Below are 17,248 nucleotides of genomic sequence, written 5' to 3' on the forward strand. Positions count from 1 at the left end.
TAGTGCTGGGTTTTGGTTTGTGGGATTTTTACTGTAGACAGGACAGAAGTTTTCCAGTTAATGAAGTAACCCAGGCTCACTAGGATCTCAACAGTGTCTTGTGACATTCTTAGTAACTCTGTTTTCTCTGGTAGAGGCTAATCTCTATGACGCACTTGTGAGAAAACCCTCCTTTCCCAGGGACACAGACCCTTCAAACCACTGCAGGTACTAGGTCTCTCAAATGAGCTGCCTCATTTACACCTGTAATAAGTATTTCATCCAGGCAGCCGCCAGGACTCCGTCACACTGGGTCCTTTCTGTGCAAAACCACAGCCAGCAGGTTGGCCGCCTGTTATAATGGCCAATCCATTATGAGAATGCATTACAAGATTTTTAGATTCTTTGTGCGCCATCTGCTGGTGAACTTGAAACAAACATGTGGCCCATTCCTGCTGTCTCTGATGGGAGCAGCAACATCGGCTCACCTAGCTTGGGGAACTTTTGTTCTAAGTCCAGCCAGATATTCCCAATTACCTTACAGTCCCCACAGCCAGAAACATGGCTAGCTTATACTGAAACATACTCTCTGGTGCTGCCCACTCCAAATTTTCCATAGGTGACTGGGCACTTTGGCTCACCAGCTCCCGGGTCAGAGCTTACACACGTTAACTTTGGCCCAGTTGTCTCAGCCTCATAGAAAGGCCAGCACGGGGTGAACACTGTGGCAGATCTAAGACAAACATTCAAGGGCATCAGATAGTGTATTTGCCTTTGTCTGATTAAGCATAAGCCCGTTAGCCAATAACTGATCAACGATGGACCTGTTACAATGAGAACATAGTAATACTGTTCACCTTAGTATTCTTCCTTTACCTTAATTTCCCCACCTGCCACTTTCTTTACATTCTCCGGGTACGGGGAAATGACTTTTTGAGGCCTAACTCATGAACATGTGGGGTTGTTCCCTGTGCTAATGAACTATGCAGAGTCAGGGGGCAATATGGGAAGTGCCCCAAGTGGAGGATTTGGGTCTGTCCTTCTCAAGCAGCCATGCATTCACCAATGCACGGCCCAACCTCACACAAGCAAAGAACTCCTCCAGTGCCCTCTGGCACTTGTGCCAGTGGCTACACCTAGACCAGAGCCAGAACACAATGCCGGAGGAAGGAAGTCCTCTGTTCATTCAGATTTTGCTTCTGCTTTAATATTTATTTCTTATTCATTGTGCGTGTTACGGTCCCAAACCAGCAGATTCCCCTGCAGGGACTGCACCTTGAGCCCCACTTTTATCCGTACTATCTTCCATCTCTCTTGGTCTCCCGTTTAGGAGCAATGAGGGCCAAGACATGCAGGCTGTTTGGCCTTGCCTCTGATGAGGCACCCGCATGGCAGGACTTACTACTGGGGAGTTAGGGAGGAACATACCCTTGTGGCACATTTATAAAGATTGGTCTGGGGACCGAAGGAGATTTGTGTGGGATGCTCTGGGCTCTTGATGATGTTTGTCTCTCCTATGCTCTTCTTCCTGGGGTCTGCAATGGAGGGGCTACTCTCTGAAGCCTGCAGGCACATGCTATTTTAACACCTTCATAAAGGGCAAAGCAGTTTCTTGGGGAAAACGAGACTACCAAGTGTGACCCTAAGAGCCCCTCACTGGCGACTGGCAAAGGGTTTCACTGTTCTGTAACAGTAACTCCTGACAGGCCTCACAATCTTCCCACCCCTAGCACATGGCTTACATAGTATTTACCCATACCGGTGGGGTCTTCAAAGAAAGCCAGGGTCACACTGGCCATTAACATTGTTGTGACATATATGTACAAATACCATGTACGATGTTTTGTGTGCATGTGCGTACACCGAAAATACATTCCTAAGAAAGTCTGAATCAAGGGAGGATTGAGAAACAGGTTTCAGCCAGACAAAGGATATATGTTCACCTCTTTGCCTCGGGTCACATGTAAATGAAGCATTGTACGTCCCTTTATCCTGGGGACGAAACAATGAATTTTGGGGGCTATAAGGAGAAGGCAAAAGGAAACTTCTTTATCCTGCACCTGAGGAAGGAATTGGGACAGTGTGATCGCATTCATGAAAACAGGATGCCAACCTGCCCTGGTTGGGAGCACTGTGAAGGACATACAGGTGAGGTAAGGCTCCTTTTAGACAGGTGGTTAGGCTGTAAAAGTTAGGTTTAGTCTCTATAAAGCATGTATGGGTTTTGTTTTATATGTAACCTTTCTGTTTTCATTATCCTTACTCAGTATCTCTTAAATCTTTATCTTTGATAAAAAACTTATGATTGTTTTCACTATAAATATATCTCAGTGCTGTGATGTTATATAGGCTCTGATCCTCAGTTGACTCAAACAAGCTGGTGTGTACGCTGTCCCCTTGGGGATAGCAAACCTGGTATTTCTGTGAGTAATCAGTGACGAGGGCTGGATATTACAGGGGAATGCTTCAAAGGGGTTCATGAACTGGGGTGCACCCACTGTTAAGGCAAAGTAAGGGCTGACACAACCCCAAGATTGTGTGGGTGGCTAGCAGGCTAGTGGCATCAGGGAGCTGACATCCCTTTAAGCACCTGCAAGTCTCTGACTGCAGGCAGGGGGGTAACCAGGGGACTGACGGTACTGGGAACTCCAAGAAAACATCACACCGAGGCCCTGGGAGCCACATGGATCAAGCATAATTGTGTAAAGCCATTTTTCAGAGCATTGTCTTCCACTCTTTGGGTCTGGCTCTCCTCGACCGTCGTAAGCTCCACTGGCTGCAGGGGGGTCACTGGCCAGTACAGACCATGGGTCTCTTTCGCACAGCTTTCTCCAGTACAGCCTGGCTCAGCTGAGTAAATGAGGATTGGACCTTTCAGCACGATAATCCACTTCTTTCTGTGGGCGAGCTCACCACACCACTGAGCGTGTCAGATGGGGAAAGGAACTAGAGAGGCAAAGTTGTTACTTCAAATAATGGCGATTTATTGGAAATCCCGTGTTGAACAAGCAATGGTTTGACAGACATTGCAATACAAAGGGAATGATAACAGTAAAACAACCCACCGGGGTGTCCCAAAACGTCAGTGCCCAGTGACGCACTAGGTGAGCTCAGCACTTTGGACTGCAGTGATGGCTGGAGCTGCACGGCACTTACAGTTAAGGTTGCCGGACCATTTCCACTGAGTTAAGGGTGCACATGCAAACTTGCAAACTTATTGTAGCTATTTCCTGATTTTTAAGGGATTCACTTTGCAACCTTAACATCATTTAACCAAGTTTCTGTCGGATAATCCAGTGTCTCATGCCAGGTCTGTGTGATGGTGAGGGTGTGTTCCACAGGAACACAGCACATTGCTCACTGGGGCTGAGGTCGAGGTAAGATCAGCCAGAGTTAAATGGAATGGAGCCAGAGGACACTGCATCACCAAGGTTGGTCCCCTGCTGCCCATGCAGGGATGTCCCGGTTCAATGCCAGCAGCAGTGTCCTTCTAAGGAAACTTGGTGCCTGCAGTGCAGCTGTTGACTCTGACGCCAGACTCAGTCCTAGCCTGCTCTCCTGCCCATCTGGTGTCCAGTGCACTGTCCAGACACACCATATTTGTGACACTTATGATCTGCTGTTTCTGTAGGGGGAACTGAGCATGACATTCTCTCATCAGCCTGCAGATCTCCATTGTCAGGCCATCAACAAATGCACAATCCTCCGCTGGCAGGGAGGGGCTGGGCAAGGTACATATGCGCTGTCCTGTCACTCACAGTTGCTCCTGTATGAAGGAAACAAGGAGGATTGAATTTAGAGCATTAAATCCTGGGAATGCGCAGGAGAATACAAACTCCCCACCCAGGATCAATGTTCTCCTGTTCTAAAAAGAACTGCTTTTCCCCAGGCCGGGCAGCCTATGGTGGAACAAGAGCTCACCTCTGTGCCAGTCTTCTTCGCCTGCTGAATTCCCTGTTGTTGGCTGAGCAGCTACAGCTCACACCTTTTCTGGATCAAAAAGCGTGACTCCTCCACAAAACCCAGGGCACCGTTGCAAATCCTTGTTATCTGAGTGAGCCCAGGATGGCTCTGGCTGGGCATAAGCTTTCATGGGTAAAAAACCCTACTTCTTCAGATGCACAGAATGCAAATTACAGATGCAGGCATAAATATACTGACAAATGAAGAGAAGGGAGTTACCTTTCAAGTGGGGAACCATTGCTGACAAGGCCAATTCAATCAGGGTGGATGTGGGGTGGGAGGAGGAGATACTCCACTGACCCCCTGCAAGCTGCGTATGCCACCTACATCCTGCTGGAGTGCTATATAGGGCTGGAATCCCACACTGTCTGTTCACAACCTTAACTGTCCAATTCCATAGGGAAGGGGAGTAGGATGCCAGAGAACTGGGTGATCTGAGGAGCTCCTAAACTCTGCAGCTATGAAAACATACTACTTCAGTTAAAACCCATCTTGGCAAAGAGGACACGAGCTTGCGGAATCTCTGTTCTCCTTTTCACTATCTGGAAAAAGGGGCTGAATAATACTTGCTTCCACTATGTCAAAAGGTGATTTTTAGTTGGTTGGGTTTTTTTGCGGGGTGTGGGTGATTAGTGAACCAATGGTTCAGTTTGTGTTGGATGTTCATGTGGAGTCGATAGGAACCTTCTAAGTAAAGGCGTTACCTCTTTGGATCAAACAGCAGAGATCTATGCAGTGGTGCTAGGAGTCCTGGCTTGACACACTGCTCTGACGAACAAGGACAGAGAAATGAGCTTGGAGTATATTGTCTTGAGAAGTAGTAAGAGAAAGGAGTGGATCCAAAAGACACATAGTTCATTACCTTCAGGAAATGTAACTCCCAAAACCACCAACAGTGTGAGCTAGTTGGTTTGTGATGTGCTTATATGTCCGAAAAACTTGGTCACTGCAGTGACAGAGACATTGGACAGATTAATCTGCAGGACAGTTCATCTTTTAGACCTGCTAGCCTTGGGTGTGTGTAAATGTCACACTCATTGGGCTTGTTCCAGGGCCTGTGGTCAAAAGCATGGTAAGGCAATCCAAGGCCTATTCTGTTCTGCTACTGGTAAGTACAGAATTCACAAAGGAGTGAGAGTAAATCTTATTTTGCCCAATCACATTCTTGATGGTTGGTCAGTGCCAAAGAGAGGAATGGGAGTCATGTCTAATCCAAACTCCTCTTACACCCAAATCTTCAGCACCAAGCTACACACTGCCTGATCAGCTACGAAGCAAACATTCTTGACAGACCAGGAGGAACTCTAGCACATAGAGACCCTGTCAGCTGGCTACAACCTTCAATCAGCCTATGCAGATGTCCGCACAATCAAATGCTGCTGTTGGTCTGCACATTCTTTATAAAATATTTCAAATTGTTTGAATTTCACCCCAGAAGTGAGATAAAGCTCACCAATGTTATCTCTGGGGGGACATGCAGCAATGAGAGGGGTTTTACTTCATTTAGAGCTCGGTAAAATATTTTTAGGTGAGCGGTGTCATTTCCGCATACTGGAATATGAATTACATTCATAACGTCACATCCACTGAAAACCCCAGCCGAGACTAGTATTTATTGAAACGAGTTTCCTCCTGCAGTGCTTTCACGCCCCTGCCCCTTGATGCTGAAGTTGCTTCTTTTCTCTCTAATTTCCAACCCATTCCCGATGAGCTGCAGCTCACTGCCCTCCTCCCCTCAACAGTCTCACGCAGCGGCGCAGCTCTGTCACACTCTGACATTTCTCCAGCTTCCAGCACAGTGACGCACGAGCCTGACCACTTGCTAACCAATGTTAATTACAGCTTCACAGATGAAACACATGACTGTAACATATCACATTGAGTGGGCCCTGGCGACTAAAGATAGCAGATCCTCATACGTTTTGTATACGGCATGTATGATACAATATACAGGCTCAGCTATAATGGGCCAGGTTCTTGGGCCCAGTCAAGCTGTGCTCAGTGCAGGACTCAGAGTGGGGTAAAGACAAAAGCAGCTTTATGCCATCTTGGTACATGACCAATTCCAGAGCTTCCAGAGGGAAGATTCTGACCCCTGGCACAAATTATGGCAGTAAAGGACTGCCCATGTATGTCCTGCTCTGTAATGGCCCCAAAGGGGCTCTTACCCTGATGACGATTGCTGGTTGAGAGCAATCTCTAGCCACACTCTCTCCTCTCTTCCTGCATGCCTGCTCGTGAGTTCCCAGTGTGACACTGTGGCCCAAAGGGCTAATGTGAACTGTGGATGTGTAAACAGGGGAATCTCAAGATGGAAAAAGGAGATTATTTTACCTTTGTATTTAGCACTGGAGCGACTGCTGCTGGAATAGTGTATTCAGTTCTGGTATCCCTAATTCAAGAAGAATGTTGAAAAACTAGAGACGGTTCATAAAAGACCCACAAGAATGATTAAAGGATTGAAAACCATGCCTCACAGCAATAGGCAAGGAGCTCAGTCTATTTGGCTTACCACACAGAAGGTCAAGGGGTGACTTGATTACAGTCTAAGTACCTACATAGGGAACAGAAATTTGACAGAAGGCTCTTCAATCTAGCAGATAAAATTATAACAATGGCTGGAAGCTGAAGCCAGACAAACCCAGACTAGAAATTAAGGCTCAAATTTTTAACAGAGAGAGTAATTAAGCATTGGAACAACTTACTATAGGTTGTGGTGGATTCTCGTCACTAGAAATTTTTAAATTAATGTAGGATGTTTGATTTCAGGAATTAATTTTAGAAAAACTTAATTCCTGGAATCAAACAGGAATTAATTCAGGGAACTTCTCTGGCCTATGTTATACAGGTCAGACGAGATGATCACAGTGGTCCTTTCTGTCCTTAAAAATCTGTAAATCTATGCCTGCTACGGTATGGGGCCCAGAGGGAGTGGCGCAGAGCTGAGCTAGCATTATGACAGCTGAATCCTCAGCAGTCCTTTGAGGGCAGCTTTCTGCACCCTGTGAGCCATGAATGGAGCTCAAGATGGGCCAGTATTGGCTACACTTGGTTAGATCTTTGGCTCCAATATTTAATATGATGAGGAGCTATATAAACTAAGATAAATGTGTATTGTTTTTTGCACGTTTTACAGCTGCCACTGGGCTCAGTGGTGCTCTGGTATAACTCCACTGTAGTCAAGACAAGGGTGCTTGCTTCCACGAGAACTGGATTTAGTCCACAAAGGGTGAAAACTCAACTTGGTAACATTGTGTTTTGGAATCAACAAGTCTGATTTATGTAAAGTTACTCTGGATATCACTTTTACACCAAAATGCCTTGAGTCTTTCTTATGCCACATTCCTAGAACTGTTTGTGTTACAGTTTGTTAACATCTTCCTGGTTCTGAAGTGCTCAGAAGTGAAAACAATATTTCCAGCTGCAGACACCAGAGCCGTATAGAGAAGTGCTATTAAAACCCTGCTACTCTAGGTGACGTTCCTGCAGCACAAAATTACATCAGATATGTTTGCAGTCACTTCATGTTGCAAGCTCATACTTAACTCGGTGTCCACTCTCACTGTTGGGTCCTAAGAATCATGGGTTCCCAAATTTCTTCCTCTCAGTCAATAGCCATTTTTAATTTTGGCTTTGTCGGTATACATCGCACTTCTGAGTCCATCTCTTTGTTTCCCTATTATCCCTACTGATCTGTGCTAGCAGTGGTTGTGGTGAAGGTGCTTCATAAACAAAACGAAGACAGTTATTACCTCTCCCACACAGCCCTCCTTCTGCATGTACTTCCGGATAATAGACCAGATTTGGCATTTGCTCAGCAGTCTTCCACCAGTGGTCACTTCAAAGCGCTCATAAGAGCCATACTTCTCCAGGACGGCATGAATGATCCCAGTTGCCTGCCACACACACATAAAAGAGAGTCAGCCTTTCCCCAAGCTACCTTCTACAGTTTCAAGTGCAGCCTCCATAGCTATACTTAGATCTCCTTGGGCTATGTCCAGTTAAAGGAATACCTGATAAAAGAATCAAATGGCTGACCACTTTTGATACACAAAGACATTGTATAGTTTTGTATGTTATCTGATAAAGTAATAACAGATAGATAAGACTTGGTTGGGAATTTTTCAACAATTTTTTTTGGTTTTTGGTCAGAAAATGCCGATTCTTTTGGAAGGTTTCTCAGGTCCAGGATGGAATTTCTGGTCAAAACCGGAGAGAAAGCATGCTTCTAGAATAGCTAGTAGCCCCCTGTGGTTAGGGCACTCACCTGGGATGAGGGAGACCCAGGTTCAAGTCTGATTCAGAGCAGGGATTTGAACCTGGGTCTCTCACATCCATGGTGAGTGCCTAATACCAGTGGGCTAGTGACTATAATGGGTCTCCCAGGCCCTCCGACATATTTTCATGAAAAATGGCTCCGGTTCATCCTGCATTAGAAAGAAAACAAATTCAGTCACAAATGGAATTGTGTTGCAGCCAATAGACAAAAAACATCACGATGCGTGGTACCTGCCATCCCCCTCACTCTAGAGGCATGACTAACTGTTTAGTGTCCTTCTGACATGCTAGTCCCGAGCCTTGTCCAAACAAGTCTTTTAACTGTACTGGTCTTTGGAAGTAATGTCTTCACAGCTTAATAGCATAGGCATCGTTTTTTTAGCTCCCTGGAAATGCTTACCAGGAGATTATTTAGGGAATGCTTACCAGGAGGTTGCCTTCTTGCTAGTTTCCAAACAGCCCTGCTCCACTATTAAATTAAGTCAACTCACGCACATAGTGAACAATCCAATCACTCAATATAGCCCTACAGTAACTATCCCAAAAACCAGCTCAACTGTAGTATTCAGAAGTTATTATAGATCAGCCCCAAGCCCTTCACTTTTAGCTCTCCCACTTGTAGATCTCAAAGCAGTTGAAGAACAGACACAAATAGCCCCACTTTACAGACAGCATATCCAAGCACCCACATATGAAGTGTTTTTTCTCAAGCAATGTCATCTGGTGGATCAGCTATCGGTCTATTAATGCAGTGATCTTGGTTCTGTTCTCAGCTCTGCCATAAATTTTGTGTGACTTTGTGCAAACCACAGGCCACAAGGCTGCTGATGTTCAGAGTCTAACTCAGTCTCAAGGATACATCTGCACTCCAAAATAAACCCCACGGCAACAAGTGGCCTGAGCAGCAGACTTGGCCTTGCAGGGCTCGCACTCTGAGGCTAAAAATAGATGTTTATTCATTCCTGCTCAAATGGGAACATGGGCTTGGAGACCCTCTCCCCTTCCCTGGTTTCAGAGCCTGGTCTCTAGTCCGAGCAGGAGCATCTACACTGCTAAAACAGCTTTGTAGCACCACCCCTGCGAGCCTGTATCAGTGTAGATGTATCCAAGGTGCCCACCTGGGACCTGATTTCTGGAAGTGCCAAGTACCCAAAACGCCAGCTGCAGTCACTGGGAACTACGACTGCTCAGTAACTCTGAAAAAATCAGACCCAAGCTGTTACAATTGGCTACCTAAATAGTGAAGGGCCCCAAACCAGTGGCCACTTTTGAAAGTGTTGGTCTTAACCTTTTTCTGCTTCCGCTGCTACCGCATCTGAAAAGTGTAAGTAGCATATTTTGCCTGCCTCCCAGGGAAGAGGTTTGAACTACAGACAATGATTAAGGCCAGTCAGGGGAACCCTAAACTATACAGGAAGGACAGGTCAGGTCAGAGGTGGGGAGTAGCACCTAGCAGATTTCATAGAAATGGAAAAGAAATGTTTTGAACTGACAGGACCTACCAACCCCAAGTCCTAACACTACACATATACTAGTGGCCTCCTGATGAGGAAAAGGGAGTGCATAATGTTGTAGGACACCAGAGAGGCAACCCTCTCAAACAATGCAATGATAACGGGTGACTTCAGTTCTGCATGTGTGTCATGTCTGTCACAATGGAACAAGAATTAAATAAGCAACTGCTCAACATTACAAATGATTGCTTCTTGGAACAGCTAGTTTTAGACCAAAAGAGGAGAGGCTATTCTTCAATTAGTCCTAAGCAACACACAGGACTTCATATTTCTTGAATCTATAGCAGTGGCAATTATATTATTTAACTAGGAGTAAAGTCAACATCCTCAGGGAAGGGATCATAAAACTTTAGGAAGATGGAATGTATGATCCTACTGACTAGCTATGGCTCTCTTTTTTAAGCCAAAAGGAAGGAATTTAAAAACCATGGTTTGAGCATGTAAACGACTTCTACAACCATAACTACAAGAGGCATGCGGATCTCTCACTGAAAAGGAGGCAAGAGAAGAATAAATGATGTGATTAACTGGTAAGATTGGAGAGGTTATCTGAGCCAAACAGGTTACCTACTAACAGTGGATTTCTAGCCCAAGTGAAGCAATGGAAAAAGAGAACATAAACTATAACAGCTAAAATGGAAAGTCAGAGGAATAATAGGGAATTTGAAGAGCAAACACTCAGAGACATAAGAACAAGAAATTCTTGAAGTGTATTAGAAGCAGGAAGTCTTGTTGACCACCAAAGGTAAAGAAAGCCATTAAGCGGGTAGGGACATTGCAGACAAGTTAAAGGATTTATTTTGTATCAGTCTTCACCATAGATGATGTTAAGAACATAAGAACGGCCATACTGGGTCAGACCAAAGGTCCATCTAGCCCAGTATCCTGTCTTCCAACAGTGGCCAATGCCAAATGCCCCAGAGGGAATGAACAAAACAGGGAATCATCAAGTGATCCTTTCCCTGTCGCTCATTCCCAGCCTCTGGTAAACTGAGACTAGGGACACCGTTCCTGCCCATTCTGGCTAACAGCCATTGATGGACCTATCCGCCATGAATTTATCTAGTTCTTTTTTGAACCCTGTTATAGTCTTGGCCTTCACAACACCCTCTGTCAAAGAGTTCCACACGTTGACTATGTGTTGTGTGAAGAAATACTTCCTTTTGTTTCTTTTAAACCTGCTGGCTATTAATTTCATTTGGTGACCACTAGTTCTTGTGTTATGGTAAGGAGTAAATAACACTTCCTTAGTTACTTTCTCTACACCAGTCATGATTTTATAGACCTCTATCATATTCCCCCTTAGTCGTCTCTTTTCCAAGCTGAAAAGTCTCAGTCTTATTAATCAATCCTCGTACGGAAGCCGTTCCATAACCCTAATCATTTTTGTTGCCCTTTTTCAAACCTTTTCCAATCCAATATATCTTTTCTGAGACGGGGCGACCACATCTGCACGCAGTATTCAAGATGTGCACGTACCATGGATTTATATAAAGGCAATAGAATATTTTCTGTCTTTTTATCTATCCCTTTGTTAATGGTGCCCAACATTCTGTTCACTTTTTTGACTGCCACTGCACATGGAGTGGATGTTTTCAGAGAACTATCCACAACCCAAAATCTCTTTCTTGAGTGGTAACAGCTAACTCAGACCCTATCATTTTATACGTATAGTTGGGATTATATTTTCCAATGTGCATTACTTTGCATTTAATAACATTGAATTTCATCTGCCATTTTGTTGCCCAGTCACCCAGTTTTGAGAGATCCTTTTTGTAGCTCTTCGCAGTCTGCCTGGGACTTAACTGTCTTGAGTAGTTTTGTATGTTGGGGAGTTACCTACTCTTTTCAAGTAATAAATATTAAGTTATCAAAAAAGGAGGTTCTGAAACAAATTTTACAGAGCAGCAAGTCACCAGGACCAGACGGTATTAATCTAGGAATTTGGAATTGGCTTCTGAGGTACTACCAAAAATATGCAATATCCTAAAAACCAGCAGTTTATATCAGGAGACTGCAGGGGAACAAACATTATACCTATCTTGAAACAGTACTGGAGGAGATCCTATGAATTATAGGCTTGGGAGCCTTAATTCAGTGCAAGGAAAACTGGTTAAAACTACACTTGAAGAGAATTATAAAACCAAATAACGTATGGTAGAGATGGCACAGCTTCAGCTGCAAATGACAGTCTGTGTCTGAACTATTTTTATTTTTGTTGTGTAGCAACAAAATTGTGGATAAAGAACCAGTTTACAAGATATAAAAAAAAATTGACAAAGCAGCAAAATACATAGTCACGAGGTGAGAGGCAACTACTCATGCTTAAGAACTTGGCTGAGTCACAAAGATTCTCAGAAGTAGGAACAGATGATCAATTTTCAATACTGAAAGTGAGCACTTGGATATCTCAAGGTTCTGTACTAGAACAGGTGTTTAATATTTATTATCTGGAATAATGGGAGAGAAATGAGGTGGCTAAAGTTTCAGATAACAAAGGTTGTCATAAAAATAAAGGGAAGGGTAACCACCTTTCTGTATACAGTGCTATAAAATCCCTCCTGGCCAGAGGCAAAATCCTTTCACCTGTAAAGGGTTAAGAAGCTAAGGTAACCTCACCGGCACCTGACCCCAAATGACCAATGAGGAGACAAGATACTTTCAAATCTGGAGTGCGGGAACAAAGGGTTCGTCCGTCTGTGTTAGGCTTTTGCCAGGAACAGATCAGGAATGCAGTCTCAGAACTTTTGTTAGTTAGTAAGTAATCTAGCTAGAAATGCGTTCGATTTCCTTTTGTTTAATTGCTGGTAAAATAGCTGTGCAGGATGGAATGTATATTCCTGCTTTTGTGTCTTTTTGTAACTTAAGGTTTTGCCTAGAGGGATTCTCTATGTTTTGAATCTGATTACCCTGTAAGGTATTTACCATCCTGATTTTACAGAGGTGATTCTTTTACCTTTTCTTTAATTAAAATTCTTCTTTTAAGAACCTGATTGATTTTTCATTGTTTTTAAGATCCAAGGGTTTGGGTCTGTGTTCACCTGTACAAATTGGTGAGGATTTTTATCAAGCCTTCCCGAGGAAAGGGGGTGTAGGGCTTGGGGGGATATTTTGGGGGAAGACATCTCCAAGTGGGCTCTTTCCCTGTTCTTTGTTTAACATGCTTGGTGGTGGCACCATAGGGTTCAAGGACAAGGCAAAGTTTGTACCTTGGGGAAGTTTTTAACCTAAGCTGGTAAGAATCAGCTTAGGGGCTCTTTCATGCAGGTCCCCACATCTGTACCCTGAGTTCAGAGTGGGGAAGGAACCTTGACAAAGGTATATAGGTCAGTCAAGACTAGAAAATTCAGATTGAAATAAACACTTAAAATTCAGTCTTACAATGCAAAGTTATGTGCATTGGATGGAATAATTTGAATTATTCATACACTTTACTAGGCTGTAAGTTAACAGTTATCATCCAGGAAAGAGACTTGTGTGTCACTGCAAACAGCTCAATCTGCAGCATTAGTCAAAAGAAGCAAACAAAACATTTAGATGCAGGAAGAATGAGAGAAAATAAAACTGAAGATCTCACAATGCCATGTCATAAATCAACACTTCCACCCTTGGGATACTGTGCTCACTCTGGTCTCCCTGTCGCAAAGCTATAGCAGAAATATGAGTAGTGGAAATGACTAGAGGCTGAAAAGTTGTCTGTATAAGGAAGATAGCAAAGACTGGGGCTTATTAGTTTAGGCTATATCTACACTACACACCTTTTAGTGACACAGCTGTGCTGCTACAGCCGTGCCGCTAAAAGGTGCGCTGTGTAGCCACTCTTTGTTGGCAGAAGAGAGCTCTCCCACCGACAAAATTAATCCACCCGCAGTGAGAGGCAGTAGCTTTGTTGGTGGAAGAGCTCTCCCGCCAACAAACCACTGTCCACACTGGCACTTTTCGTCGGTAAAACTTTGTCATTCAGGGAGGTGTTTTTTCCACATCCCTGAATGACAAAAGTTTTACCAACGAAAGCGCAGTGTTGACAAAGCCTGAGAAAAGTTGTCTGTATAAGGAAGATAGAAAAGACTGTAAGGTCTCCCGTGTAGCCGCTCCGTGCCGATGGGAGAGAGCTCTCACATCAGCATAATTAAATGATCCGCAAAGAGTGGAGGTAGCCATGTTAGCGAGAGAGCATCTCCCACAGAAAAAGCACTGTCTACACCGACGCTTCTGTCGGTGAAGCTTATGTTGGTCGGGGTGTTTTTTTTCACACCCCTGAACAACAAAAGTTTTACCGATAAAAGTACTAGAGTAGACATAGCCAAAGGCAACATATTAAATCAAAAATGACTTTTTAAAAACCTAACACCTAGCCAATCTGTGGCGCTCACTGCCACAAAAATACGATTGAAGACAAGAGCCAGTATAAGATTCCAGAGAGGATGAGGTATGTATAACAAGAACATCCACAGTTATATCAGACAGATTTAATAATATTTAGGGATCAAAACCATCCTGCTTCAGCCTATATCATCCACTAACTGCTCTGAGTTGGGAAGAAATGTCTCTTATATGCAGATTACATAATTGTCTGTTGTTATAGAGTTTCTTCCACCTTCTTCCTCTGAAGTACCTAGAACTGGCCATTGTTCGAGACAGGTTGCCAGACTAGATGGTCTGATCCAGTATTGCAGTTCATAAGAAGGAAGAATAGATCTCAGGACTTCCTGGATCCCAGATCAGTGCATGGCCTCCTGGACTAAGAGAGAGTGTGGGGAACAACTCAGAAGCCACAGTTGCCCTCCTTTCACTAGAACCTGGATGGCCCTAAACCTTTTGGAAATTAGTCTTTATAGGTTTTGGGTGATTCCAAGGACTACAGTTTGTAATTACATGTGTGCAATGCAACCACTTATCTTCTGAACACTGCTCTGAAAGAGGTATTAATTGTATTTCAGATACACAGTATAAATTTTCAAATCCTCATATCTTGGTCAATTTGCAATCAGTTCTCAAAGGAACACTTTTAACCTCTCTTTTAGGAAGGACTATTTGCATATCAATTATCAGCCCTTGATCCCCGGCCATCTCAGCACTAAGGCACACAGAAAGTCAAGAGTGTGTGTGTGTGTACGTGTACACAGCACATTTTTTACCTCAGTCTCCTCTCACTCAAATGATTGAATGTTATTTGCTCAATCTTATATACTCAACCACCACGTGTGGTAGAGACCAAGCCTAGAAAATTTCAGCCCATAAAGTGAAAGTTTCAGAAAGTTACGAGCAATCAGAACAGGAGGCTAGGCTGGAAACTGTTATACAACCTTAACTATAGCAGGTAACAACCATCAGCTGCTAGAATACTCACTGAGAAAAAACAGTAGAGTTAAGGTTGCTGCCACCCAGTGGAGCCTTCTGCTCTTAATATCCTTCCCCAAAGAGATAAGAAAAAACAACCCCCAAACTTAGTACTCTGCATACAAAAGCCAGGAGACACACTGTTAAGGTGCTGCTTCACACACAAGACAAGCACATCTCCCTCCAGCTCTTAGATGCACCATTAATTCTTTAGGGAGCTGAGCATATTTACTTAAACTACACAGAAATCATTGTAAAAAATCCCCTAATGCATGGTTAGTCTTTAACAGCGACTGTGCCACTGGAAACAGTCGGAGAGGTAACTTGTTGTGTGCAGTGTGATCTGTCAGCTAGCAGCAATCACTCCTCATATCAAGTAAGGAGTTCTTATTTATTATTTGTATTGCAGTAGCAGATACACAAACAAGGGAACCCAGGCAGACACATCATATCTTCCCACAGCACTCTTACTGAAGGAATATCAGAAATCGCAGAAATCATCCTGACCACTAACCACACAAAAGGCCAGCTTCCTCCAAGACACAAACGACTTCCTCCACAAACATTAACAGCCTCCCTCAGAACACCATCCTCACCACCATGGATGCCACTGCCCTAAACACCAACATCCCTCAAAATGACAGCATCGCTGCCTGTCTCAAATATTTACAAGACAATGGACATCCGTCAGATAGCACCCCAGATACATGGCCGAACTCATTCATTTCATCCTCAACCATAACAATTTTACATTAAACAAACACTTTGTCCAAACCAGGGGAACAGCCATGGGTACTAGGGTAGCTCCCCAATATATCAACCTCTTCTTGGGTTCTTCTTGAAGAAGAATTTCCGGACAAATGCACCATGAAACCAATGATATACTTGAGACACACGGATGATATTTTCATCCTCTGAACAAATGGCTTAAATTCCCTCATAGATTTCCATCACAATTCCAACAATCACCACCAGTCCTCTCTCTGGAACACTCCCACACCAGTATCAACTTCCTGGACACCCGCACCAGCTTCAACAATGGAACCCTACAGATAATTATATACAGTAAACCCACAGATCACCACATCTACCTTCACAGATCCCTAAATACACCAATCTACAATCAGTTATCTACAATCAGTTGCTAAGATACCACAGAATATGCTCCAAGGAGAAAGTCTGGGATATACACCCTAACACACTTCAAAACACCTTAATCAAACAAGGATGCTCCACCAGAGAAGTAGATTGCATCATGGAACGGGTCCCCCAAATACCCTGAGAGAACCTGCTTTGGTACACAAATAAAACCCCTTCTGACTGCACACCCCTAGTTGTCACCTACCACCCCACACTGGAACCTATACAGGATATTATCAAACTACTACAACCCATACTTGATGGGGACCCCATCGTGAAAAGAAGAATCCTGAATTCAAACTTCTCGCCTTCAAACAATCCCAACCCTCTAAGCTCATTATCAGAAGCAAGCTCCCCACACCAGAACACACCAACTCAAAGCAGCACTAGACCCTCCCAGAACAACAGTTGCAAAACCTGTAGACGTATCATCACTGCTACAATGATCTACACTCCCCACAACACACCTTTCAAGATCTGTGGGCCCTCCACATGCCTAACACAACATGTGGGGTACCTCACCCAGTGCACTCAGTGCCCCACAAACAACTATGTGTGTGCAACCAGACACTCACTATACTCTCCATGAACTCACACAGGAAAATGATAAAAGATAAAACACCCTGTCACCTGAGGGTGATCACCTTTCACAAAGCAATCACTCTATGTCTGACCTATGAGTACTCATCCTCAAAGAAAACCTGCAAATCACTTTCAAATGATGAGCCTAGGAGCTTAAATTCATAACTCTGCTAGACACTAACAATCATGGACAGAGGCACTGTCAGAGACACTGGATTTATGGTTATCACAACAATTTGTAACCAACTAACCCCCTCTTTTTGTCCTATGACTGCAGAAGTGTTAATGGGCCATAGTACCTTGAATGGTCCCTTAGAATAGGGATAACAGAAACATGGTGGAATAGTAGTCAAGACTGGACTACAGCTATTGAAGGGTATGTGCTGTTTAGGAAAGACAGAAATAAAGGTAAAGGTGGTGGAGTAGCATTGTCTATCAATGATGAGGTAGAA

General features: G+C 43.8%; 1 protein-coding gene across 2 annotated transcripts in view; it reads right to left on the reverse strand.

Annotated features, from left to right (window-relative positions):
- MATCAP1 (microtubule associated tyrosine carboxypeptidase 1) overlaps positions 1 to 17,248 on the reverse strand; it is a 41,343-nt gene that overhangs the window by 16,631 nt on the left and 7,464 nt on the right. For both annotated transcript variants that reach the window (XM_048870858.2, XM_048870859.2), the window contains exon 3: positions 7,695 to 7,838. In XM_048870858.2, the coding sequence (XP_048726815.1) occupies positions 7,695 to 7,838 (144 nt within the window). The remainder of the gene's footprint in view (positions 1 to 7,694; positions 7,839 to 17,248) is intronic.

Source organism: Caretta caretta, chromosome 12 (genome assembly GCF_965140235.1).
Source record: "Caretta caretta isolate rCarCar2 chromosome 12, rCarCar1.hap1, whole genome shotgun sequence".
NCBI classification, from domain to species: Eukaryota; Metazoa; Chordata; order Testudines; family Cheloniidae; genus Caretta; species Caretta caretta.